This window comes from Quercus suber, unplaced genomic scaffold (assembly GCF_002906115.3).
Source record: "Quercus suber isolate HL8 unplaced genomic scaffold, Cork oak 2.0 scaffold_21, whole genome shotgun sequence".
NCBI classification, from domain to species: Eukaryota; Viridiplantae; Streptophyta; class Magnoliopsida; order Fagales; family Fagaceae; genus Quercus; species Quercus suber.
This window is the reverse complement of record NW_027069486.1, coordinates 161,532-188,749: the sequence shown is the minus strand read 5'-3', so window position 1 is coordinate 188,749 and position 27,218 is coordinate 161,532. Positions and strand designations below refer to the sequence as shown.

The 27,218-nt window shown below is 34.3% G+C and overlaps 1 protein-coding gene and 2 long non-coding RNA genes across 3 annotated transcripts; 2 read left to right on the top strand and 1 right to left on the bottom strand.

Annotated features, from left to right (window-relative positions):
• Window positions 1-12,825: 12,825 nt before the first annotated feature.
• On the bottom strand, window positions 12,826-15,043 carry LOC136063616 (uncharacterized). The gene is made up of 3 exons (XR_010625244.1): window positions 14,850-15,043; window positions 13,846-13,913; window positions 12,826-12,928 (listed from the first exon to the last, which is right to left on the bottom strand). It is a non-coding gene; the product is annotated as an uncharacterized LOC136063616 (long non-coding RNA).
• A 1,058-nt stretch (window positions 15,044-16,101) lies between these two features.
• On the top strand, window positions 16,102-18,142 carry LOC112015214 (CASP-like protein 4D1). The gene is made up of 3 exons (XM_024047588.1): window positions 16,102-16,280; window positions 16,516-16,617; window positions 17,974-18,142. The coding sequence occupies exons 1-3, from the start codon at window positions 16,102-16,104 to the stop codon at window positions 18,140-18,142; spliced, it is 450 nt and encodes a 149-aa protein (XP_023903356.1).
• Window positions 18,143-19,189: 1,047 nt separating this feature from the next.
• On the top strand, window positions 19,190-25,883 carry LOC136063375 (uncharacterized). Its single transcript, XR_010625053.1, has 4 exons — window positions 19,190-19,291; window positions 19,383-19,493; window positions 24,522-24,689; window positions 25,420-25,883. It is a non-coding gene; the product is annotated as an uncharacterized LOC136063375 (long non-coding RNA).
• The last annotated feature ends 1,335 nt before the right edge of the window (window positions 25,884-27,218 follow it).

Below are 27,218 nucleotides of genomic sequence, written 5' to 3'. Positions count from 1 at the left end.
CTTGAAGTGGAGCTGTTTCAAGTTAGAGCTCAATTGGAGAGGATTTCAAGTGCAAAGCTTGATGAGATACTCAACATTCAGAAATCTGCTTCGGATCGAACAGGTTTAGGGTATAATCTTTCTTTCTCTCATATTGCTTCTACTAGTGCTACTGTTTTTGTTTCTCCTGCTAATAATACTGAAACTGAGAACACTAATGTTAAAACTGAATTAGCTAGTGAGAACTTAGACAAGGGTAAATCTATCTTAGGAGCACCCCCTAAGTAAGATAAGAAAGATGCTAAAAACCCTAGGGTTAAGAAGGCTAACTCTCAAAAGTCTAAATAAAAGAAGCAGCATCTCTATCATCATTGTGGAGCTGCCGGTCATACTCGACCAAATTGCTACAAGTGGCTAGCCACTCAACAGAGCAACGGCATGATAACATCGGAAAGCCAAAATCAACTTCAATCCTCTCTTACTCCTCTTGGAGATCTTCTGAAAGCCCTCATGTTCCTTTCGAACTTGAACAGTTTCAATTCTTCCCCCTCACAACCGGTTCAAGGGTTCAATCAAAGGAAAAGTTCTTCCAAGGTGTGGAAGAAAAAGGACTCTAAATGATTTTATCACTTTCTTCTATCTTCTTGTTTTTGTTTGTTGCATTGCTTGTGTATTTTGCATTTTTGTTGAATTACTCTAGTTTTATGCTTTGCTTTGTCTAACATGTTTTTGTGTGTTTACTTTTAGTTTTGTTTATTTTTTTTAATATAAAAATTTAAAAAAAATTGAAAAATCAGAAAAATACAAAAACAATGTGTGTTTTGTGTATTTTGGTACTTGTGTACCTTGGATGGCCAATGAAACAGAATTTTCTAAACTTTGCATCTCTTGTAACTTAGATGAGCATTTCTATGCACAATTAAGCAAGTGAGCTTTGTGGCTCTTGTTTGTGATGAGTAAGATTAAATTATCTCTTAAAGCTTAACACTCATATCACTCTTTTTGACAGGTAGGACTAGAAAATCCTAAGAGAAAAGCATAAATAACCATCTCACCACTATTGCCCGCCAATTATAATAAAACACCTGTATGTTTCGACATAGCAAAAGTGCAGTGTCAAAGATATTCGTATGCTTCGGCATAGCAAAAGTACGATATCAATTGCTTAACATCTTGGGTATTTCTTTTCTCTCTTTTCATGCCCATGCATGATATGCTTAAAAGAAAATATGCAAAGAAAATAAAAAGTAAAAAGATTAAAAATACTTTAAATATGGTTGCAAGTGTGTATTCTAGGAGATGTGAGAGTTATAAGATGTACCTCGAAGGTAATAGTCCCCATCAAACAGTTATGATTGTGTGTGAGTTAAAGTTGTTTCCTCATATCTCAGATCGTCATAACATATATACACATATGCAATCTTACGATGTTTCTCACACACAACACGTAATATTCTTTACTACTTTTGATACATGTGCAGGTATAATGTAATTTGGCCATCACCAGTGTTTACATGTGCTAATGTATGCTCACTAAACTGTCTTGCCTTGTTTTTGAAAAATAAAATTGGTTAGACTTGTTTAGTGTGTGTGTGTGTGTGTGTTTTTGAGGATCTATGTGTTTAATTCTTTGTTGAGAGATGATTTTGAGAGCTTTATATGTTGATTGGATCAATGGTTGAGGTGTATGTTGGATTGCATTCACGTTTGTGTTTTTCACTTCTCGAAAAATTGCTTTTAACTACTATCTCGACACCTCCTCGATACCTTGTTATCTATCGAGCTTCTCAAGCCTTTTTCTTATCACAATCTCGACACCTCTTCGACACCTGGTGGATCGATCGAGAAAGTTCCTGTCTCCTCGATACCTTCTCGATACCTTGTCAATCGATCGAGCTTCTATTATGGGTTTTGGTGTTTATTCCTCGATACCTCTCGACACCTACAACTGTCGAAGGCCTTTTCCTCAACACTTACCTCGACAGCTTTCTCGATACCTCTCGACACTTCAACTGTCAAGAATTACTGAGGTTCCTATTTAAGCCTCAGTCGCGATTTTGATCTCATTTCTCTCGATCTCTCTCGATCTGTCCGCGACTGTTCCTCTCCCAAACTTGATTTTCTCACTCAAAATCTCCAACCCACTTGATTTTTGGCCCTTCCTTGCTTCTAATCACTTGGTAAGATCTCATTTTCCCTTCTTTTTCATGCATTCAATGTTTTGAAGCTAAGGTTTTGGGATTTTTGAAAATTTTTGGGGTTTTTCAGAATTAATGAGTTTTTCTTGAAATTTTGGGTTGGGTTTTCACTTAAATGTGTTCAAAATGTCATACATTGCATTTCATGTGCATTAGCATGATACTTATATGCATTTAGATGTGTGTTCTATGTTTGTGTGCTGGTAAGATTGGATTGGGCTGAGCCCATGATGCTTTTTAATTTGCATGTCACATGTCCATGCATTCCCCATGCATATGTACTCTTTGTTCAATATATTTGATATATGTGAACTGTTTTAGGACTTTTCTGATTGTCTCCTTCTCTATCTTTTTCTCACTCTGTTTACGTTAGTAGTGTCTATGGCACCCAAACGTAAATCCACTCCGGCTCGGAACCCTCTGTGTTCTGGAGCTTCCTCATCTTTTGATTCTGCTCCTTTAAATCTTTGATTCAGTGATGGAGATGCCCACAAGGCATTTTCGGAGAACTTTTCTAGATGAGGTGTTCATTCGGAATGCTAAGTCATTTTGGCAGACTTCGTCGACATTGACCTTCCCTCTAACATTCACTGTAGGGGATGGGAGTCACTATGTGTCGTCCCGGTCACTTGTCCTCTCGTGTTTATTCAGGAGTTTTACTCCAACATGCACGGGATTGATCGTTCAGTACCTCTCTTTTTCACTCGCGTTCGAGGTACGCGCATTCCTGTCACACCCCAGCTAGTTGCGGATGTGGTTAAGGTTCCTAGGATAGAGTTTCCTGACTATCCTTTTTGTGAGCGTCTGAGGACTGTATCCAAAGATAAGCTCATTTCTGCCTTTTGTCAGCGCCTAGCTGATTGGGGTGAGCATTAATACACATCATGTAGACCTTTTGCTAAAGATCCTAGATTCCTAAACATGGTGATGACTTTTGTACTCCATCCACCCTCTCACTACAACTCCATCACAGAGCCTTGTGCTCGATTTTTGTTATCCCTTCTTGAGCATCTTACTATAGATTTTCCTTCTCATTTTATCCTTTCTATCATAGATGTTCATCTAGATTCGGCGTCCTGTGATAAGCTCATCTTTCCTTTCGCTATCACGAGGATCTTACGCCATTTTTCTATCCCTTTCTTCCGACCATTTCACACACATCTGTACCACAGATACTGCTACCGTAAAACGTAGTGAGGCTCAGTTTAGGTCGCGACAGATAAATTCCACTCCTCCCTCCCGTTCAGCTCCATCCAGATCTACTCCTTCTTCCTCTACGGGCAATGTATCTCTTGGAGACATCATGGTGCAGTTGCAGTGCATGGATGCTCGTCTCAATACACTCTCTTCTGAGTTGTATTAGGTGAATATTCGTATTGGTCGTATTGCACGACGGCAGGCAACTATGGTTGGTTTTGCTCTTGAGGCTACTCCTTCACCACCTTCTCCAACGGCTTCATACTTTGAGGATGTTAATGATGATGGTGATGATGATGATGCTTCGGATGATGATGATGGATGACAGGAATTTAGACCCCTTAAACAACCAGATTGCGTAGCCTAGATTAATTAGCCAAGTTGTTACTTAGTCAAATTAAGCAATTCTAGGTTAAAACAATCCAAACAATCATATCAAGAATATAAAGCAGCGGAAAATAAATAACACAAGATATGATCACCCAGGAAACCACACGGTAAAAACCTGGGGAGGATTTGACCCACCGATCCTCAAGGCTAACCTGAATTCACTATGAAAGAATTGAAGTTCGTACAAAAGGACTACAAGCTCCCCGCTCGACTTCCTAATGCTACCCACCAGTAGAACTTCCTGACACGACCACGCGCAGGCTCCGAATCCACGGACTACTTCTTTCTTGAATTCTTCAATCAGCTACAAGCTCCCCGCTTGCTTTTCTTTTAAGTTCCAATGGTTGCAACAGTAATGATCTTCAAGATGTTGAAATAATCTCCACCATGAAAACCCTAAGTTTTGTGTAAAGGAAAGCTCCTCAAAGATCTCACACGAGATTCACACAAAACAGCAATGTATGAGCAACAATACAATATGGACAACCTTCAAAAACGTGGCTAGGGTTTTATTTATATACCTAGGGTAAAAACATAAAACCCTAAACGTTTAATGAAGTAGGGCTGAGTTGGAAATTCTGCAGAAAATTCAACCTGTGCGATTTTCGATCGATCGAGTCTATTCTTCGATCGATCGAGCCAGGCCGAGAGTCCCAAGTACTTCTGCAGCCACTCGATTCCAACTTTACAATATAAAACCAACTTTGAGCAAGTCTAAATAAGACTAAATACAATGTTTTGATCATGGTTTGCCAACATTACAAATTAGAGTTCTAAATACATAAAATCCTAAGACCTTAGAACCTAACAAACTCCCCCTTTGGCAATCCGTGACAAAACCCTAATTAACAGCTCAAAGTTTTACAAATAAAAAGCCCTTTACAAAGATAATGCTCATAAAATTCAATTCAGCCTAACTACTATCCATAGTTGCAAGTGTAGACAGCAGCTTAGTTGAATCAACCTGTATAATCCTGAAATACTCAACAAACGCATAAACGCATGTGTGACAGTAAAGAGTAAAACAACAGGTATAACATTCTTGTAAGATCCACACAACACAAAATAAAGACATATAAAAATGAACAAGTCATAAATATAAATCAATACGCAGTGAATCATAAAGCAACAAGAATCAATAAAAAATATCATGTATATCAATCAATGTTACTCCCCCTAACATGAATATCCCAAAAAAAATGATATACAAAGTGAAGCACATAGATACAATCTAAAACTCCACAAGCTCCTCTAAATCAAAAAAAAACTCCCCCTAACAACAAAAACTCTACTACAGGTCAAAACTCCACTCCCCCTTTTTGTGACGGAATGCCAAAGGGCAATCACAAGTCGCCATCAAAAGGAGGTGGTGAGGGTGAATGAAGACGCGCAAGATCAGCTCGGAGAGCACGCATCTCATCCAGCAAGTCCACCAAAATCTGACCATGAGCCTGCTGAACAGTCATGACAGTCTCCAAAGTACGACGAACATCAAAGTCGGCCGAAGGAGGTGGAGGAACATCAGCAGCAGCATCATCATCACCAACAGGAATAGGAATATCCTCACCAGCCATACCTGCAGAAGAAGAAGGAGGAGGTGCACTACTAGAGGGCTCAGATCTAGGGTGTTTAGAACCAGCTCGAAGATGAGCGGCCCTCTGTCTAAGAAAAGACGCACCTAAAGGTCCTATCACATGGACGGGCTCAGAGGAAGGAAAGTCATCAAGACCAAGAAAGAGAAGAATCCTATGAATGAAAATAGGATGAACAAGAGCATGAGCAGTAGATGAACTCCTATAAACTTCGTTCAAAGAACGAAGAAAAAGATGGGGAAAACTAATAGGAGCATCAGTAACAAGAGCGTACAGAAAAACACACCTCTCAAGAGGAATGGTGTGAACATGGGAAATAGGCCAGATCGAATGACAAGCTATCCGAAAGAACAGATAGTGCAACCCAGAGAGCTCAGCAGAAGTGATCCGAGGATCAGAACCCCACTGGACAGTAGTACCAGTGACGTATGACAAAACATCGCTAATCTCGGGAGACTCATCATAAGGATAGACAGGATGCTGGACCAAAGGTACCCCTAGAGCATCAGCCACTACCCGAGGAGTAATGGTGTACTCTACGCCTCGTATCCAACTCTTAACTAGAGTGTTGGAATCATAGACGCGGATAGAGATGTTCGAATAGAACTCTCTAATCAAGGCAGAAGGTGGAGGAGGATCAGAAACATCCACCAAGGGTAACCAACCCCGACGCTCAAAATTTGCCCTAATGGCAGGATCAAGCTCATCTAATAGCACAGAACGCTCAGCCCAAATCTTTCTCTTAACGGTCAGTTTCTCAAAAGTCTCTTGGTTTTCCTCACTCGGAAACCTCTCACTATCAAAGGATGGAGGGGGTGAAGGAGAAGGTGAGGGAACACTCCTACGGGCTCTAGTTTTCCTAGGCATAGTGCTAAGGAAAGGACAGAGACACAAAGAGAAAAACACAAAGAAACAAGAGAAAACAAAACCAAGGGCAGACTGCAAATTAGCACAATAAATAATATAGAACAAAAATCTATATGATGCATGAACAATAAAATGTTGTGATGCATGATCTAAATGCAGTGACAAATTAAGTTTAATTGAGAGTAATTGGACAAAATTGGCTTGAACAAGGAATTTCTATCAAAAATCCCAAAAATTTGAAAAACCACTTGAAAATTTTGCAACAAATTGATGAATTAAGCATTACAAAACACAGCACATAGATTATAATGCTTAATTACACCAACACAACAAGCCAATTTCATCAAATTCTACCCAATTTAACAAAAGCCCCAATTCGGATCAAGAACAAACCCTAGAATTTTCAATTTTTCACAAAACACAAAATTGATCAAATTAACCACCAAGGATCATTAATATAATGTGTCCCCACAAAAACCCAATGATCAATTTCATAAAATAAGGTTTGAATCAACAGAAAATCCAAAAAGAATAAAGTCCGAAAATTACCCTTAAATGCATGGATTTATGCATGAAATAATGAAAATAACATCAAAAGGAAGGGCAAAAGAGTCTTACCGGCTTGAGGAAAGAGAGATTTTGCAAAAACAACGGAGGAAAACGACAAAAATCCTGAGGTGTGGAGCCTTGCCAACGCGGAGAGAGAGAAAAATTTGAAAAAAATTTGAATAGATCCTTTGAAAAAGTCAGAACTGAACTTTTTAAAAAGCTTTTCCACGATATTCGATCGATCGAAAATTACATTCGATCGATCGAAAAGCACAGTCATTTTAAGACAAATGAGAGCACTTTTTCGATTGATCGAAAAATAGGTTGGATCGATCGAAATGGGCAGAGGCTCACTAAATTTTGGAAAAATCACAGTTTTTGAAAGACACAAGCCGAATTTTGAAAATAACTCCTCAAAGCATTAAATTGAAGAAACAAAATGCATGAGTATGAGATGGAATGCTTTTTCAAAAACCCAAAATTTTGAACCCAATATTCTTAAACAAATTGCAATCAACCTCCCATTATATTTTCTCAAGCAACAAATATGTTGTGCATAAATCTCAAGATATTTTCAAACTTGGTTGGTCAGACCAAAAACACACACTAGCATGTACAGTGTTTAACAAAGAGTAACTTGTGTCGTGTGTGATACTAGCAAAAACTTGAGATACATGTGAGGTGATATGTGAATAGCAATCAATCACAAAGTCTACAAAATTCATCACATAGAATTCAAAAGAGACTATCACCTAAAGAGTTACATCCTATAACTCCCACATCTCCTAGAACAAAAGCTTGCAATCATGTAAGTTTCTTGTATTTTTGCCTCTTATTTGCATGAGATGGCATTCAGCCTAATAGTACACACCGGTTTGAATTAAGTGAATTGGCATCAAGCCTAATAGTACACACCAGTTTTAATTTATTTTGAGGCTACACCTTATGTTCTTTTTGTGCATGTGCTACACTTTCTCGAGCACAGAATCTTATGATATGCACTAAGGTGTTCATGATTGGCTAGTGAACAGTGGTGAGATGGTTATTTATGCCTTTCTCAAAAGGATCAAGTCCGACAGTCAAATAACATGTGACTTCAAGATTAAGACAAAGTGATAAACACCATAAACATCTTTCCCACACAACATGCACTACAAAGCTCAAACTAGTAAAGTGCAATAAAGTAAGCTCATCCAAGTTAAACAAGGTACATAAGACATGTTATGTGTAAATAAATTGACCAACCTTGTTTTTCAAAAATCAAGAACAATATGTTCAACATAAATTTGCTTCCTTCTTTCCCTTTTTTTTTTTTTTTTTTTTTTTTTTTTTTATTTAAAGGAAAACAAATAAATCCTAGAATGAAATGCATGAATGTAATGCAATGCAAGTCCTAGAACAAAGAAAACACAAAAAAAAAAAAAAAACAATGGTCACAAAAGAATAGAGCAATGAAGCACAAGGACCATGTCAGAAAGACTCAAGTATTTCGAGTCTTTTGCATCCAAAACTTTTTAGATGCACCATGAGCATTGGAGTTCTTATTCACAATTGAGTGATTCCCAACTCCATGATTGGAATAAAGGTTTAACACCTTTACCAATTCACCAATTAATGCCATAGGATCTTGTGCTTGAGGCACAGGCACTTTTGGTTTATTTGCTCTCTTATCAGCTTGAAGCTTGTAACAGTTAGGACGAATATGTCCAGACTTACCACAATAATGACAAACCCACGCAGGTTTACCATGCATCTTGTCCTTAGATTTGGTAGGCTCCTTAGGTTTAGATTCTCTTAAGTCTACCCTAGTCTTCTTAGGTGGTGAAACTTCTACAGGTTTAACTACCTCACTCACAGGTGGTTTGACAGTATCACTCACAACCTCACTCACAGAAGGTCCAGAAGAAGAAGAAGGAACAAAAGTAGTGGAATGTGGTCCAGTATCAAAGATGCTTTCAACATATCCTAACCCAGTTTTATCAGAAGGATACTTTTGAACATTCAGCATGTGATCAAGTTTAGAACTAGCAGATCTAGCAACAGATAAATCATGTTCCAAAGTTCTAACTTTATCAAGCAAAAGCATATTCTCAGATTTAACATTATTCAAAAGTTCATTTGCATCAAACAGTTTAACAAGCAAATTTCTCTTTTCAAGCTCAAGAGAATCAATTTTCTTTAGGCCAAGATCAACTTTCATAGCATCCTTTGCAGCAATTTTGCAAAGTTTGTTATAGGCCTCTTGAAGATCTGCATCTTCAGAGAGTTCCCCATCAGAAGGGTTCTCTTCAGCAGATATGCCTTCATTGACTATAGCAGTAGCCGTGAAAGCAATGAAGTTTCCATCCTCGTCACCACCGGACTCATCATCAGAAACCTCATTATCACTAAGGGTTACAGCCATAGCTTTACCCTTAGTCCTTAAGAATGTAGGACATTCAGATTTCACATGACCATACCCTTGACAGCCAAAACACTGAGGACCCAAAGAGTTATTAGAAGATTGACCAGAATTTTCTCTAGGTTTTTCAAAATTGTTAACCTTAGTGGGATCATTCTTCCTAAAATTTCTAGGTTCAGCAGTGTAAGTACCTCTTGCCTTTCTATTTGTATTCCTAAGAAAGTTCTTAAAGTTTTTGGCAAGATAGGCAATCTCTGTAGCAGAGAGCTCATCATCAAATCCACCACCATCAACATCATCAACTGACTTAAGAGCCATTGATTTGGATTTGTTCACTTTAGGTAGGTCAGACTCATAGGATTGAAGAGATCCTACAAGCTCATCAACAGGGATGGAGTCCACATCCTTGCTTTCAGTTATGGCAGTCACTTTGGGTCTAAAGTCTTCAGTTAAAGATCTAAGAATCTTCCTAACAATCTTAGGTTGATCATAGATTTCACCCAAATTAAAAGCAGAATTAACAATATCATTCAGTTTGGCATAAAATTCATCAAAGGATTCATCATCAGACATCCTAATGTTTTCAAACCTAGAAGTTAATTGCTGCAGTTTGTTTATCTTAACTGCCTTTGTGCCTTCATGCACAGTTTGGAGGATTTTCCAAGCAGTATGAGCAACCTCAACATTAGAGATTCTCTTAAATTCCTCCATAGAAACAGCATTAAAGATAGCATTCATAGCTTTGCTATTGAAGCTTGCTGCTTCTTTTTCAGAAGTTTGCCACTCACTCACAGGAGTAGCGGGCTTCTCCCATCCGTATTCAACGGAATTCCAAACCCTTTCATCAATGGATTTCAGGAATGCTTTCATCCTTACTTTCCAATAGGCATAGTTGTTCCCATCAAAATGAGGAGGAACAAACAGAGAGTGTCCATGCTCCATGACAACAGGGGTCAAGGATCAGCTCAGAGATTAAAAATCTCAAACAAAAAGAGCTACCAGCTCTGATACCACTTGAACGGTTTTAGACCCCTTAAACACACAGATTGCGTAGCCTAGATTAATTAGCCAAGTTGTTACTTAGTCAAATTAAGCAATTCTAGGTTAAAACAATCCAAACAATCATATCAAGATATAATGCAGCGGAAAATAAATAACACAAGATATGATCACCCAGGAAACCACACGGTAAAAACCTGGGGAGGATTTGACCCACCGATCCTCAAGGCTAACCTGAATTCACTATGAAAGAATTGAAGTTCGTACAAAAGGACTACAAGCTCCCCGCTCGACTTCCTAATGCTACCCACCAGTAGAACTTCCTGACACGACCACGCGCAGGCTCCGAATCCACGGACTACTTCTTTCTTGAATTCTTCAATCAGCTACAAGCTCCCCGCTTGCTTTTCTTTTAAGTTCCAATGGTTGTAACAATAATGATCTTCAAGATGTTGAAATCATCTCTATCATGAAAACCCTAAGTTTTGTGTAAAGGAAAGCTCCTCAAAGATCTCACACGAGATTCACACAAAACCGCAATGTATGAGCAACAATACAATATGGACAACCTCCAAAAACGTGACTAGGGTTTTGTTTATATACCTAGGGTAAAAACATAAAACCCTAAACGTTTAATGAAGTAGGGCTGAGTTGGAAATTCTGCAGAAAATTCAACCTGTGCGATATTCGATCGATCGAGTCTATTCTTCGATCGATCGAGCCAGGCCGAAAGTCCCAAGTACTTCTGCAGCCACTCGATTCCAACTTTACAATATTAAACCAACTTTGAGCAAGTCTAAATAAGACTAAATACAATGTTTTGATCATGGTTTGCCAACATTACAAATTAGAGTTCTAAATACATAAAATCCTAAGACCTTAGAACCTAACAATGGAGATGCTAGCTCTACTGATGAAATGTCTACATGACACTCTACCCTTTGTCACTTGTGACAAAAAGGGGAAGTAGTTTTGGGTTATGAGAGTAGTCATCTTAGGGGGAGAGTTCATATAGGACATTTTTGATAGGGGGAGTGTTGATATTTTGAGGGATGTAGAGAGGTTTTGATGTATCTTTTCTTTTCTATTCTTTATAGATACATTGATCTTGTATATGAGGTCTTATAACCAGTTTTTACATACACTTTAAACATGTTTATTATACTTGTGTGCAATCTATTATTTCTGTTTCACATAAGATACCTTGATGAGTTTTGTTTAAAGTGTTTCAGAAATACAAGTTGTCAAAGTCTACTTGCCATAAACTCTCTTCTTACAAAGTTTTTCAAGAGTTTGTGTTAGGATAGATTTTCTTGTATTCAACAAGTGAATATGAGTTGAGTGATTTATGACTTCTCTCATATGCTCATTTGTTTGTTGTGGTTTTCTCATAGATTGTCAAAGGGGGAGATTGTTAGGACATATGTGTTTTCACTTGTCAAAAACATATGTCACTTATTTATGTAAATTGGCTAATCCTTTGACAAAACTCACTCTACTTGTAATTGGGTAGTTCTAGGTGTTTTTAATACTTCAAGAAACAAGGTTTCAAGATCAAGTGTTGAAGTCATCAAGTCTGTCCAAGAAAAACAAGTTGAAGTGCAATTTCATTAAATCTCGACACCTGCTCGATAGCTCCTTGACACCTGCTATCTGTCGAGAATTACAAAATCAGATTTTCTAATCTGATTTCTTGGGATTCATGAATATGCTTTTGGGCCTTCTTTTCTGCAAACCCTAAACATATAAAAGGATTGTTTTAAGAGCCGTCAAATGATACACAAGTTGCAAAAGCATTGAGCAATCTCTGTTCAAGCAAAATGTGATCAAAGAGGAAGTTCTTGACTTAGTTTATCTTCTCTGAAGAAGTTGCTATGTATTTTTCACCAAAGGGTTTTGTGACCAAGCATCTTCCTAATCTTCATCGTGTAGGATGAACTGAAGAACTTTGCAGCCAACCTCTCCTTTTAAGTTGGTGTTTGAAGTCGCGTACTAGATCTGCGCATTGGTTAGTCACGTACTTGGGAGCTGTGCATCAAAAGTGGGAACTGTCACTATAGATCAAATCCAATTGGGTATTGGGGTAAAGTTTCAACTATAGGTTGGTAAGGTACTTGAGATTCCTTTACTTGTAACCGCTTGATTTGATAATAGTGGAGTTGCGAGAGTGGTGACCTAAAAATCATCCGGTGAGGTTTTTGCCACAAGGGTTTTTCCCATTCGTAAACAAATCACTGTATCTTTCAATTTCTGCTGCATATCTAGTTTTTGGTGATTTGTTTGTGCTTCCACATATTTGCATGTTAAATTGATTAATTAATAACTTGGCTAATTAATTAATTGGTTTAATCACAAGGAGTCATTCAGTTTGTGGCCTATCATACAAAAAAAAATGATGAAAACCTTGAACTTCATCTTATTTGAACTTTGCAAGATTACCACTTAGCGGAAACTTCAGGTATTCATGTAAATATTACATAACTAAACGTTTAGCAAAACTCTTATTACAAACCTAATCCCAAAGACATACAACTGGGGTTCAAAACAAACTAAGGTTTTGAATTACATCTATGCTCAAGGATCAAGTACATCTTGATTCCTCATATACAACAAAAGAGCTAAACTATTATACTTTTTTTTTTTTTTTAAAAAAAAAAAAAAAAGAAAAAGAAGCTAACTATACATTCTAACAAACGAGAATCACGAAATCCTTGTTACTTCTAATATTCTCGCTACTTTCAAGAAGAACCTGTGCACTAAAATATAATAGGGTGAGTTGCGAAACTTAGTAAGGTTTTAAGTTCCATGGGTCTTTAATAAGAATGCATGTAAATCAAATATTTTATGGATATGCTAGCTTTGATAAAATAGTCTTCCTACTGTTCTTATTGTTCTTAAAATAGGTTACGAGCATTTAGATGAAAATACTTCATTTTCCTTTTATATAATACTAAAAGGACATAATAAGGAACCTAAATATAATTCAGTAATTTTATCTTTGAATAGACTGTAAATACTTTATAATAACTTCTCATCAAACTTATAACACATTCAACATATATTTCTTATCATCATACTTTTCTTATAATTTCCAAATATCTTAATAGCTCATTTATAATACATATTAGTTAATATAATTGTAAGTTTGTTACAACTTTGGGAGGCTTCCAACACAGAGTGCCAGGCATCTAGCATTCCCCACAATGCTAGGTAATTTCGAAATTATATCATAATACATATTTTCAACCATGGGGGTAAGTTGACATCCTCCACAAGTTGGCTGTTACCAACAAAGGTGGGTACAGCAGAGCCAACCCTACTTTTAATGGCCAATCATAATCTCCATGGAAATACCAGTACTATAACTCCTACTGGCTGAGTTTAGATCATAACAATGAAATAACTGAAAACTATATTTTTCTGATAACTTTGCTTTTACATAAATGTTTCACAACAGTAGTATATCCACTTCATTCTTAAATATTGTGTTTGTGATATAAATAATAGCATCAATATGCTAAAATTATTATATATATAAGATTGAACAACTCACGAACACATATTTTACTAAAATCATACTTATATGTAATATCTCTAATTTAAAACTTTAATGCATAATACTTTTCTAAACAATCTTTATACTAATTAAAAGCACATGTCACAAATCCCTTACCTGAAAACAATAGACACGAGAGAGTTGTACAAAAGGAGCTCAAGTATTCGTGTTCTCATTCTCGTCACCTAAATGAAAAACCAAAACTTATTACTAACAAACTCTTCCTAAATATTTAAACTTATACCTCAATCACAACCTAACTCTCAAACTCAAGAAAATCCTTATTTCCCATCACACAAGGTTCCCCAAAGCACATGATACAATCATCAAACATATTATGTACCCAAATCATAGAGAAATCAAGGCATAAAATTTATATATAATCCAAACATACCAAAGTATGAGCATATTAAATTATAGCTCAAAACATTCACCCTAACTTGAGAATTAAATCCACAAAATCAGGTGTAGCATATGTTGTTCACTGCTCATTTCAGCAGCGTATGCCTCATTTGTAAAATACTAATGGGCTGTCTACACACATCCAATCGTCATGAAAGTTTACAGAGCTACTCCCTTTTATGTCTAGTATATACCACAAAAAATCGGAGTCAAAACATAAACCCATGATTTATTAAAAATCATACAAGACAACATGTTCAAATCTGTCCTGACAGAAATTCATGCAACTTAGAAATTAAACCATGACTTTTATATTCATCCAAAAGATGTGAGACCACTTCCATAACAACCATATATGTCTTAAGATTCATAAAAACTACTCCTAGCCTCCTAATTCACAGAAAATGATTTAATACATATTTTTCTTGTTGTAAACCTCAAATCTATCACATTGACAGTTTCAGCACAAGTTCTTACAAATTCATCAACTAATAGCAATTGGCCTTCATTTCATTTGGGTATTTTTATATCTATACTATACATATTAAAATACCTTAATAAGCATCCAATAGTCCACAATATCATCAAACTTTCAAATTACTAAAACAGAAATCACAAGTTCAACTTCTAAAATCAGAATAGAGGATAAAGAAGGGAAAATAAACAAAACAATCACACCATCAAGATACCCACAACCAGTTGAAGTTTTATTTACTTACTCACAATCTTTGAAGCTGAAACCTTAGGGCTAATTGTTTAATTTCTTCTTTAGAATGAAATTTTTGGTTTCGGTGGGAGAGTGAGAGATAGAGATGTTGTCGCGTAAGAGCAAAGAGAGAAGAAAAGAAAGAGTAAAGAAAGATGAACAAGAGTGTTTCAGGTGCAGCAAAGAAGATAAAGGAATTGACTTTGGGGTGGGGGTACGTGTAATGCTAGGGAAAGAAAATATCACAACCCATTTTTTTCAACTTTTGGTAATTATACTTTTCATCCCTTATAAGCTTATATTTCTAGAAAGGCCCAAAGAACAATATATCTTTGCATATATCTCCTTACCTTTATAAAATTTCTTTCTACAACATTAAAAGAGCATGTATCTTCTATAATATCACAATATCAAAGTTTTATGCACTCAAAGTAATTAAGATAATAACATGCATATAAACCCATAAAATTAATTATGTAATTAGGTTGGAGTGTTACACCAAGAGTGTGGACTCTTCTTTTGTTGCACAAACCTAAGCCATGTAGCAACCAAGAATAGTGTTCTTAACACGTTATATAGGAGATTATCCAACATACTGAGGTATTGACCACACAATATCTCATTCTAGCATGCATCAAAGTAACCTATATTTCACATATGAGTTCACATTCCTATTAGGATTAAGATCTAATGCATTTAGCAGTTGTGAGATCGTTTGTTAAATTGACAAATCATCATGATTGATATGTATAGATAATGAACTTGGTTTGAGATTAATTGCATGCGTATAGCATGTTGTAACTTATGATAGTGAAAGTTTTAATATTAATTTGTTAAGATAATACGAAATGTTACTAGTTTGTTGTGACTTGTGATAGCAGAAACTCTATTATTAGTTTGTTGTGTGAAAGAGCCTCCTTCAAAAGTATTCCATCATAAGATTTATTATAAAATTTGTATGAGATAAAATCAGTAAATCATCTCACCGAAAGTTTCTTTGAAAATTTAACTTGAGAGTTCTTTTTAACTCCTCCAAAAGCTAGCTTAATGGCTTCAATTTTGTCTCTTGCAATAAAATAAAAAAATAAATCCTGTTCAATAAAAATAAAAAATTCTTTGGACTTAATTGGCCGCTTTCTTGGTGCTGAGGCCAAAGTCAGTAGTGGCCAAGCTTCTTGAGTTGGGGTTATGAAATATAAATTGAGAGCTAACGTGCAAATCCAGTCCAGCATATAGGGCATTTTGGGTGTGGATTTTGGTCGAGGATGGCATCACCAATGTCCTCAGCTTCGCTGATTGACACTCTTTCATTGAAAGTCTTCAATTTTGTCCTCCTATTAATATCACTCATAATCCTTACCACTGATACAGCAACAGCACATATCGAAATTCTAATATCCACAGTAACCTTCAAAGTACACTTTAATAAAATTTATGCCTACAGGTAAGTGCTGATTTTTTTTTTTTTTTGGTATTGAATTCATTCATAAAGAGTATAATTTCAAATAGAGTAAAATAGTAAAAAATAATACAACACCTAAAATAATAAATGACCTAAAATCTTAGGACTAAAATGTGGTTGCTGTTCTTGTGGTTATCACTACTTTTGTTTGCTATAATGTTAATGGGAGCTGAGACTGGAGATAGTACACTTTTTCTCTATTCTTATATTGCTGCAGGTATATGCTTGCTACGAATGTCATTGGATTCGCATACACCCTCTTACAAATTGTATTCTCATTTGGGATGGCGGCGTTCAACTTGATTTCTATGGTGATAAGGTAAACTTTTTTTTTCCTTGTTGCTAAATGTGATGAGGTATAATTATCATATAATAATAATAATAATATTTTTTTTTTTGGGTTTAAAGGATATATATTAGAAACTAAGAGTTAGCCACAGGGGCAGAGGTGTTACATAGTCTAATACAAAAAAGACCAGAGAGGTTGTGCATTAAAAGGTAAGACAACTCTACAGGCGGAGAGTCTAGAATACAAAATTCTTGGTGAAGGGAAACAGCTTTCCTGGCCAGGGCATTAGCACAGGCATTCGCCTCCTTGTAGCAGTGTTGGATTTTCCAGAGGGGCAGCAGGTTCAACAAGTTCCTACAGTCATCAATAATAGGCGCATAGTTAGCCAAAGATACCTCATTGTTTGACAGAAGGTGGATCACAGATTTAGTATCAAGCTCAATTTCAACAGCTTGGACTTGTAATTGGAAGCATAGGATTAGGCCATCCCTTACTGTCCACAGCTCAGCTTCAATGTTGTTAGCCCAACCTATAAATCTAGTGTAACCCTTCACCCATCTCCCTTGATTCTTTTGTGTTAAATGATGTTTATTTCCGCAGTTTTCTTTTTCAATCTTGTTATGGCAATCATATAGTTTCTCTGGGGCCTATTATTGGCTGAATAGATGAAAGATTTTTGAAAAAGTCATGATGTATATATATATATATATTTTTTTTTTTTTTGGCCCAAAAAGAAAATTATATATTTTTTGACTCAGCAAGTCCAAAACATGATAACTAGGATCAGTGGAATTTCCGACCCATTTTCAAGCAAACAATGTAAACTTTCGGTAGCTTTGCTAAAATACATTCAGGTTGAATTGCATAGCGTCTTTAATTATGGGCTGGTTCGACTTGGAGCTTGGGCTTGGAATGGCCTTGAACATTGTAAGGTGTTAATTTGGGCAGAATTTCAACTAAAATGTACTGCCTTGTGAGTTGTGATGACATCAAATGAGTCCTGTTTGATTTCCGCAAATAACCCAACAAGGCAACAAGTTACAAGTTCACAAAGAAACTCACAAGACAAAAAAATTGGGGTGAAAATCCTCCCTATGACACAAGTCTAAGCAGATTTCATAGTTAGGTATATGTGTTTGTTTGACATTAGCTTATAAGCTCAGCTTTAGCTTTTAGTTTTTATGTACAATTTTTTATAATTTCACTTTTTTTTTCTGCATTTTCTCAAATTTTCAATTTTTTTCAAAGTACAACTATACTCTAGCATACTTTTACCAAAAAGCTAGTTAAACTATTCTCAATTGAAAGAGTAGCAGAGGCTGACCCAAAATTTCTTAATTTTTTATAGGTTATATCATTACCTATTAGCCACAAGTGCTACTGCAGGATTTGGATTACAAAAGATTTGAGGGCAACAATAGATGGAATGTGCCTAGTTATTGACAAATCTATTTATGAGAAGGCATATGGATCAACTAGCCTCTTCCTCCTTTCCTTCGTGTGCACTGCTATATTATCAGTTATATCTTCATATGCACTTCCAAGGAAAGTTTGATTGTTATGGAGAAAGTAATTTCTATCAAAGCTTATTGATTGAAGTTTCTTTTCTTTTCTATGCTTTTGATGTAAGATTTTCTCCATTAGAAGATTTAATGCGGCCTAAATAGAGTTTATCATAATCATTTAATTATCTGTTTGTTTTGTTGGAAAACTTTATATGAAGATAGTTTTTCACATTTTTGTTGTTGTTTAGTAGCATTTGAGATCATAGGTTAAAGAAAAATTATCTTTAATCAACGGAAAATCTCATTAAAAATATTATTTATTTTTAAGAGATTTTTTTCCACTATTTTTTTTTTTTAATTTTATAGAAAAGAACTCTATTTGAAAAATGACTCATTTTTTTAGAAAACTTTTACAGTGAAACAAATGGCATATATTTGGATTATTCAATTAAATAATAATAACTTGCTAAAAAAAAAGAAAAGGAAAGAACAGTAATAAAAGTGACAAATAAAAGCTCATCTAGGATTTTATTTGTGAACAATCACTTAAAATTTACTTGGTGAATAAACATTCAATTACTTGACAATTAACTGTTAATGATACTACATGATAGAAGAAGTATAAATAGAAAACCAATGTTAGAATTTTAGAAGGTCTCTTGTATAGCCTTTGAAAAAACTAGGATTCTCTATCAAAGGGTTTTTAAGGTGTATGTCATATACTTGAAGAATTCCTTCTTAAAAAGTCATTATTTTGTAATAAATTTTTCTATACAAATTTCTTGAACAACAATGACACAAGGTATGTTAATTTTTTCGGTTGTCCAACATTTCTCACATCTATATCTATATATTACTAAAAGCTGAAGCATAGCATTTAATGTTACTATACTCATATTGAGCCACGTCAAAAGCCATGTCATTCTCATCCTATTTTCTGAATTTTTAATTCAATTTTAAAATAATTTTACCAATTTTAAAATGCTAATAAAACTAAAATGATTTTTAGCTATATTTCTACTTTAAAGTCCACTTCTTATATATTTAAATCCACTATAAAGCCCAAGCCCACACCCAAAGCCTTTTCTTATAACTCCCTTTGTCAAACCTAATTGCCTTTCACGGTTACAACTTATGCTATTCTCTTCTGTTACACGGATTCAAATTCTAGTCTACCACGTTGTCTTTCATCGTTTTAGGTTTAGTTTTTTTCCCTTCCCACCTTTTGATTCTCACGGTTTCAGCTTCTGTTCTATCTTTCACTCACGGTTTCATCTTCTTGCTCTACAGTTTCAGCTACGGTTTCAGCTTCTGTTTTGGCTTCTAACGGCAACCTCTTTGTCTTCCTTCCTCTCCTCACATCTATATAAATACTGATGTAAGCTGGGTGGTTCAATTGAGGTATCTTTACATCTTTGTGCTCTATTCTTCTGCTTGATGGTTTTTTTTCCCCTTTCTACATTTGTGCCTATATCTTGCTGTGGTGTGGATGTTTGTTACGTTACATTTACTTTCTAAATCATTTTTGTTAGGGTGTTGAATTTTTTACTGCTGGGTTATTTAATTGGAGCACTACTTCTTTTGGGTTGTTCATTCGGAGTTCTTTTGGGGATTTTCTAGGTTGGGAAAACCCAGAAATAGTGTGACAATCATGTAGCTATATAGTGGATCTATATATTAAATCTATCACCTTTTAGTTAATGAGACAAAAGCTCATCAAACAGCTGTCTTATGTATATGTCAACTGGGGGAGTTTTGTGCAGTGGCTCTGCTGATAAGAGTATTGATATATGGAAAAGAGATTGGGAGCTTGTAGTGTTGACACCGTGGGTCCAATGAAAGAATTGGGAAGAGAGTTCAAGGAATCTTGAAGTTTTTGTACAGCTAAGTTCATCTCTCCAATTAATAAATCTATCTTGGATGATTTGGTCCAAAGTAAACAAAGTAATTTTACAAGAAATTTAAGTAAACAAAGTATGATCCATAAAACCAAAGTAAAGTGTTTTACCTGAATTTCTTAGTTTATGCAACTCTTGAGAGCCTCAATGCAATAAGCACACTTACGCATTGATGTGCCAATCTTGAGGTATTGTTTCCATGGATGTCGAAAGTTGAATCTATCATGTGCAAGTTCCCATCTTGCAAGATTGGCCTGTACAATTGAATTAGAAAATTTATCAAACTGAGTACTCAATAGTTATCTTATTGCTAGCAAATTGACCCAATGAAAGAATTGGGAAACCATGTTGAGTTCAAGCGTAAAAGCAAGGTTGTCAATGTAATAGTGTATGAAAATTGGGAAATGTCTTGATTTCATTGGATGAAAGTTAAAGTTCAAAACTAACCTATCTGGCTAGCTGCTTTTTTTTTTTTTTTTGGCTTACCAAGTAATATTTCTACAATCATTTGATGATTTTATGGCTATTTAATAAAATGATCTGATATATTCTTTTGTTTTGTTTAGTTGAGGATTACATGGTTTGGTAGATTGGAGTCTCATATATTCCCCAAATTTCAGGTGCTTTTTTGGATAGTATGTTACTCTACTATTTTCTCTGTTTGGTTAATGGGAAATTGTGAAAAAAGAAAAGGAGAAGATTGGGCTTTTGGGGTTTTTAAGGCTATAAATCTATCTTGGATGATTTGGTGAGAGTTTTCATTGTAATGACCAATTCTTTCAGGACCTCTGAAGAATTGGTGCTCAATACCATGCATACACCGCTGAGATGTTTCTTTAGATAGTCTGGTACCTGTGGCCAAGCAAAAATATTGGAATTAATGTTACAAGAAATTTAAGAAACAAAGTATGATACATAAAACCAAAGTAAAGTGTTTTACCTGAATTTTTGAGTTTATGCAACTGTTGAGAACCTCAATGCAATAAGCACACTTACACATTGATGTGCCAATCTTGAGGTATTGTTTCCATGGATGTCGAAAGTGGAATCTACCATGTGCAAGTTCCCATCTTGCAAGATTTGCCTGTACAATTGAATTAGAAAATTTAACAAATTGAGTACTCAATAGTTATCTTATTGCTAGCAAATTGACCCCCTAGGATAGTTAGCAGCCTACCATGACTTCTTCAGTTGCCTTAGAATTAAGCACACATTTGTAGCCTTGCATTCTCTTACTAGGATCTTCCTTATTCCCAAGCTTAGTTTTATCATCTTTGAAGTATTCACCAACACATCCTGAATTTCAAGTTGACAAAGTGTTTTATGTATAATTTGGTTATGCTTGAATAAGGAGAATTAATTATATATTGAGTGTTTAATCAATGATCTTTGTTTATGCATACCGTCCAAGGAGTCAGCAAGTTTTTCCAAGTTACAAACAATCAAATCGTGAAGCCCACTACCAGCCCAAATGGGACAGAAGACCATGGTTATAAAAATGCATAAAGAGGTCCCAATGGTAATTGTTGACAATCTATCATATGCCATCTCAAACAATTTGTCCATTCGATAGCCAGAAATTGTAACTAAGCTGCCATAAATATTTGGAGTCAAAACGTTTGCATCACCTTTGTGATTGTGGGATTAGAGTTTTCATTTTGTTGTTTGTCTCCACTTCTATCAAGTGTTTTGTGTTAGTGTAGATTGGTACCCACGATAATTGGATTAAAGTTTTTACTTTGTTGTCTATCAGCCCTATGTAGCCATATGTCTCCATCAAAGTCCCTCAAATGGTGCCTTGAGCAGTAAACTGTTTGTCTTAGTCATTTTTAGCCTTGAGATGTATCCCAAATTATTTATTGAGTTGTTTGGAAAATTCTTTGGATCTTTTGTGGTATTTTTTCCTAATGGGCACATCCTAAACTATTGTAGGTGCGATATTTACCTCAAATTGAGAAGTTTTAATTAACTGCAGCATTTTTTTAAATCTATGCCTCTTATGTAATGTCACTACTATTTAAGCACAATGAGCTAAGGAAAAAGAAATCAACATTGAGATCAGTCTCTAGGACATTTTTCAGCAACCATGTCAATGCCTTAGAACATGGTTAATTAATTATTTCTTGAATGTAGCCTTATATACATCATTAAGTTCAATAATTTAGTTGATTCTTAAAAGAAGTTCAATAATTTAGTCTTCTTGTGAGGTCCACTCTGTGAAATAATTGCTACCAAAGACCAAGCTTCAAAACATGGTTATATACATAATACATTTTGAATTACAAAAAAAAAAAAAAACAAAACTGGTATTGCTTTGGGTTTTTTGTCCATTAATCTCATTCAAAAGGAAGGTGTTAACTGCAATTATAGCAGTTGAAAAATCAATTGTGGAACAATAAGTTATTTAATGAATTTTTGACCCAAATTCACATGCTTGATTAAAATTTCAGACTATTTAATTACATTGTATACAAAGGGGGATCAAAATAGGTAGTTGAAGGATTTAACACAAAGTGAAAGAGTAAAAACAAAGGTAGATTAAAAGAAAAAAAAAGGAGGGAGATATATCTTAGTTTAAGTTTTTGGGTTGGGTCTTACCTTGTGATATTTTAATTTGTAACGGAACTGCCTAAAGATAGGAATCTCCAAATAGTCTTAGAAAAATGGTCTTCATGATACTTGTGTGAACTTACTTACCAAGCAGGAAAACACTATAGATAGATGACATAAAATATTATTTTTTTTTTCAGTGTTTGAGTGTGTATTTGTATGTGAATGTTTGTGTTCATTTATCAAAAAAAAAAAAGGTCTTGGTGTTCAATGATGTGGACACTTGTCACCGTTTTGATTACTATTTTACCCACCAGTTGCTTACAAGTTACCTGTTAATTTACATATTTTTAAGCTGGATTGTTTCTTCAAGTATATCTAACTTTTAATTACAAATAAAATGAAAAGGCTATGCTAAAATATTTTTTATATTTTTATTTGGTTGTATAGGTTGTTCATATTTTCTACCAGTTGATTACAAAATATCTATTAAATTGCAAGTTCAACAACTATAAAATGAAAAAGCTATGCTAAAATATTTTTTATATTTTTTTTTGGTTATGTAGGTTGTTATTTTCTACCAGCTGATTATGGCTTATCTATTAAATTGCAAGTTTAACAATTGGATTGTTTCGTAAAGTATGTCTAACTCTCAATTAATGAAAAGGCTATTATAAAATTGAGATTATATTATCTTTTGGTGTGCTAAAATAATTTTTATATTATCTTTTGGTTTCTACCAAATTATAATTGATTATCTATTAAATTGCAAGTTCATAAAAGCTAGAATATTTCTTCTGGTCTCTCTAAAATGGAATGCTTTGCTAAAATAGTCCTCATATTATTGGTAGGGTGTCATATTATCCACCAGTTATTTGAAATGATCTTTTACTATAATGATGGTTAGTAAATGATGGTTTGTAGGTACTATGGAGTCACATTAGCAGCTAGGGTGTCTATCTTTTAATATGAGATTTTACTGAATTACATTCCCACGATATAAAAGAATATAGAACCCAGACAAGTTGAAAAAAATGGGGGAATTTTATAAATAAAAAATTTTCCAAATTCTTTAGAACCACATGATATTCAAATTTTGAGATAACCAATAAATGAGATTGTAAAATAATTCAATAAAAATTTCCAAATTCTTTAGAACCACATGATATTCAAATTTTGAGATAACTGTTAGATCAGATTGTAATATTTTCAGAGATTAGATATTTTCTATTGAAAAACATGACTGGTGCAAAAATATCACATAATTTTTATTTATGTTTTGCAGCCACAATGCTTAATATTTTATTTATATTTTCATTTTTAATGCAACCGCATAAAGGCAGGAATATCCAAATAGTCTTAGAATATTTTAATGCTACATGTGTGAACTTACATACCTACCAGGAAGACACTATAAATAGATGACAGCAAAATGAATGCACCCCAAAAAAAGAAGGCTAAAATATTTTTTATACTATCTTTTGGTTGTGTAGGTTGTTCATATTTTCTACCAGTTGATTACGGATTTTCTATTAAATTGCAAGTTCAAAAGCTAGATTGATTCGTCAAGTATGTCCAACTCTCAATTATAAATATAATGAAAAGGCTATGGTAAAATATTTTTATATTATCTTTCGGTATGCTAAAATCATTTTTATATTATTTTTTGGTTGTGTGGGCTCTACTAACTTATAGTTGAATAGGGGTACTGTGTTGGATAGGCAAATGAATATAAGTTATTGGGCAACTAATAGAAGTCATTTAGTAGATGCTAACTTCAACAATGTTGATGCTTTGAGAGAAGAGGTTTCTATAGAAAGAGGATCAGCTTCATTTATGATTGTGTAACCTTCACATCGTATTGTTGGTAGGCTTTTCACAAAGTTACATTTTTTTATATATTATTAAAGTCTTCAATTTAATGTGTGTGTGTGTGTGTGTGTGTGTATTATGGATTTACTTATATTTGATTTCTCTTTAGGTCATTCAAGAGATATGGAGGATGATCCATTTGTGAGGAGCACTAGATAGAGACAACATGATTATAATAGTGAGACTGTGAACAAAAATTCTAATATCTATATACGCACTACTTTAAATGAAAATGGTGTTGTCACCATAAATGTATCTGAAGACCAAATTCCTCCTGGTAATAGTCACTTTAGTAATAACATATCAAACATAGAATGTCATACTGATATGCTGCATTTATATTCTTTAAAATATTGTTAGCGTGCCAAATTATTATTATTTTATAATTTATAACAATGCATATATAGAAATTCAATTCTTAGATTTTGCTAATAATTTTTTATTTAATAATATGTTTTGGGTGGATGAAATTACAACAAACTGTTTTCCTAATTGGTCCAATTAATCATTGTTAAGTTTTATTAATTTTCTTAGTTACATTTTTCAGTGTTTTGGATTGTAGGTAGAAAAAATAAGGTTTGAGAAACTTTGTTTAAAACTAAAAGAATAATTTTCAAATTTTATATTCTTTTTAATGATTCACAAAATGTTATAAATAATTTTTATTAAAAATGAAAAATTTTGTTAACCTGCCTTTTGAATTTTTGAGAAAAATTATATTGTTTTCATTTTGGTACGACAAAATTTATATTTACGATTTATGATTGTTCCTATAATAAATAGAATATGATTACGAAATACATTACTCTTTATTAAATTAGTTTAAATTGTAAAAAAAATAATAATAAAACCACCATAAAATAATTATCACGCGCAACGCGCGAGTCCGCGACTAGTGTAGTATATATATCTAAGCCTCATTAATTCAAGCCATTTTGTTTAATAAGTTTGGTTTGAGAAATTTCAGTTGTACCGTAAGTTAATAATTGTGAACATTGATGTGGCAGTCTTCAAGGGTCAAAAAACAGCAGGTGTTGGTGTGATTATCCGTGATGATCAAGGTCGGCTTGAGACTGCTTTGACTAAGAAGATAAACACTCCACTAGGTGCAATCGAGGCAGAGGCTATGGCTTATGAAACAGGGCTCATGTTTGCAAAGGATATTGGCATTCAAGACTTTATTATTGAAAGTGACTCAATTGTTATCCACCAGGCCTTATGCGGAGCTTCATCTCCACCTTCCTCTGTAGCTGCAGTGGTACAAGGGATGCAGGAACTATGTAAGGAATTTCGTGGGGTTGAGTTTTCTCATGTTAGGAGATAGGGTAATAGACCGGCCCACCTACTAGCAAAACGTGCTTTTGATGTTGTTGATTTCACCGCTTGGATTGAAGAGAATCCTTGCTTTTTAGAGCAAGCTCTTATCCATGATGTATTTAGTTCATTTTCCTCTTAATAAAATATTCAATCTTCGCATAAAAAAAAAAAATTAAAAATGATTGTGTATTTTAATCAATATAAGAGCACCCACATCAATGGTTGCATAATAGAAAAAGATCTAAATTTTACACAATATCCCCTCAAACCAACCCTCATCAGTCTGGCTATTACTGTGTAAATATACACCACTGCTATAATAACCGTGTAAATATACACGGCTATTGTTGCTTTGTATTTAATATTTTAATAATTTTTTTTCTCTCTTCTTGTTCGAACCCTTCTCACACATTTTGTCTTTCTCTCATCTCAGAAGAAAAACCCTCTCTCACTCTTTCACTCTATCTCCCTCTCTCAAAGCTTCCATGATCGAACCTTGACGATCTCACCGCTGTCACCATGGTTTTCCTTCATTCCTCATTGCAAAGTCCTCTCTGATCTCACCTAACTTTGTTCAATATTGTTTTCTTTATTTGCTTTGCACCAAGCTTAGCCACAGCTAAACCCCAACAACCATAACTGTCACACCCCAAACCCCAAAGGGGCCCAAAGTATGAAAAAGACATCCCAAAGAACCTGTAGATTTTCCTTATTGACAATCCAATCCACATAAATCATGCCAAATACCAACATCAAGAATTATCATAATAATTTCACTGAATATACTCTCAAAGTAAGTCAGAGCTCTAAGCAATAATTATAATGACCATTGGCCACAAAAGAATAGAGGTCTGAATTTTAATTACACTAGTCGCAAATCCATGCGTTGCGCGTGATAATTTTTTAGATAAAATACTATTTTAGTCCCTAGACTTTATAAAGAGTTTTTTTTTTTTTTTTTTTTTTGTTTTATCATATTTTTCATAATCTTATCTATAACATTTTTTACCATTATCATATATTTATTAGTTGATGATTTGCATAACATAGACATTAAATAAGAGGTAGAACTATTCAATAATTTTTTTAAGTCATGGAGTATGAAGATTATGATTATATATATATATATATATATATAATCCCTAGGTAGAGTTTGATTAGTTTTAAGTTTAAATTTTTGTTATTATATTTAATTGTTGATTTTATTGCACTATAAAGTTTTCAATGTCCTTTGTATTGTCATCTCTATTTTATTTCTTACACCTCTTTACCACTTTTTTATTTTCCAAATAACAGTTATTAATAACATTCGATTTCATTTCTTTTTTTATTCCTTCATTTATTTATTTATTTTTTTATGTTCCTTTGCTAGTTGTAAATTTTATGGTTATCAATAAGAAATAGATATCATGGATGGCTTAAATAGTTATAAATGTAGTTACGTTGGTGATATGTTAAAAGGTCTTTTTTTTTTTTTTTTTTTTTTTTT

Bases quoted from the DNA above. Each gene is read 5' to 3' on its own strand.
- LOC112015214 (XM_024047588.1), top strand. From the start codon at position 16,102: ATGGCATCACCAATGTCCTCAGCTTCGCTGATTGACACTCTTTCATTG. The intron at 16,281-16,515 runs GTAAGTGCTGAT...ATATTGCTGCAG, and splicing joins AATAAAATTTATGCCTACAG to GTATATGCTTGCTACGAATG. The intron at 16,618-17,973 runs GTAAACTTTTTT...GTGCTACTGCAG, and splicing joins TTGATTTCTATGGTGATAAG to GATTTGGATTACAAAAGATT.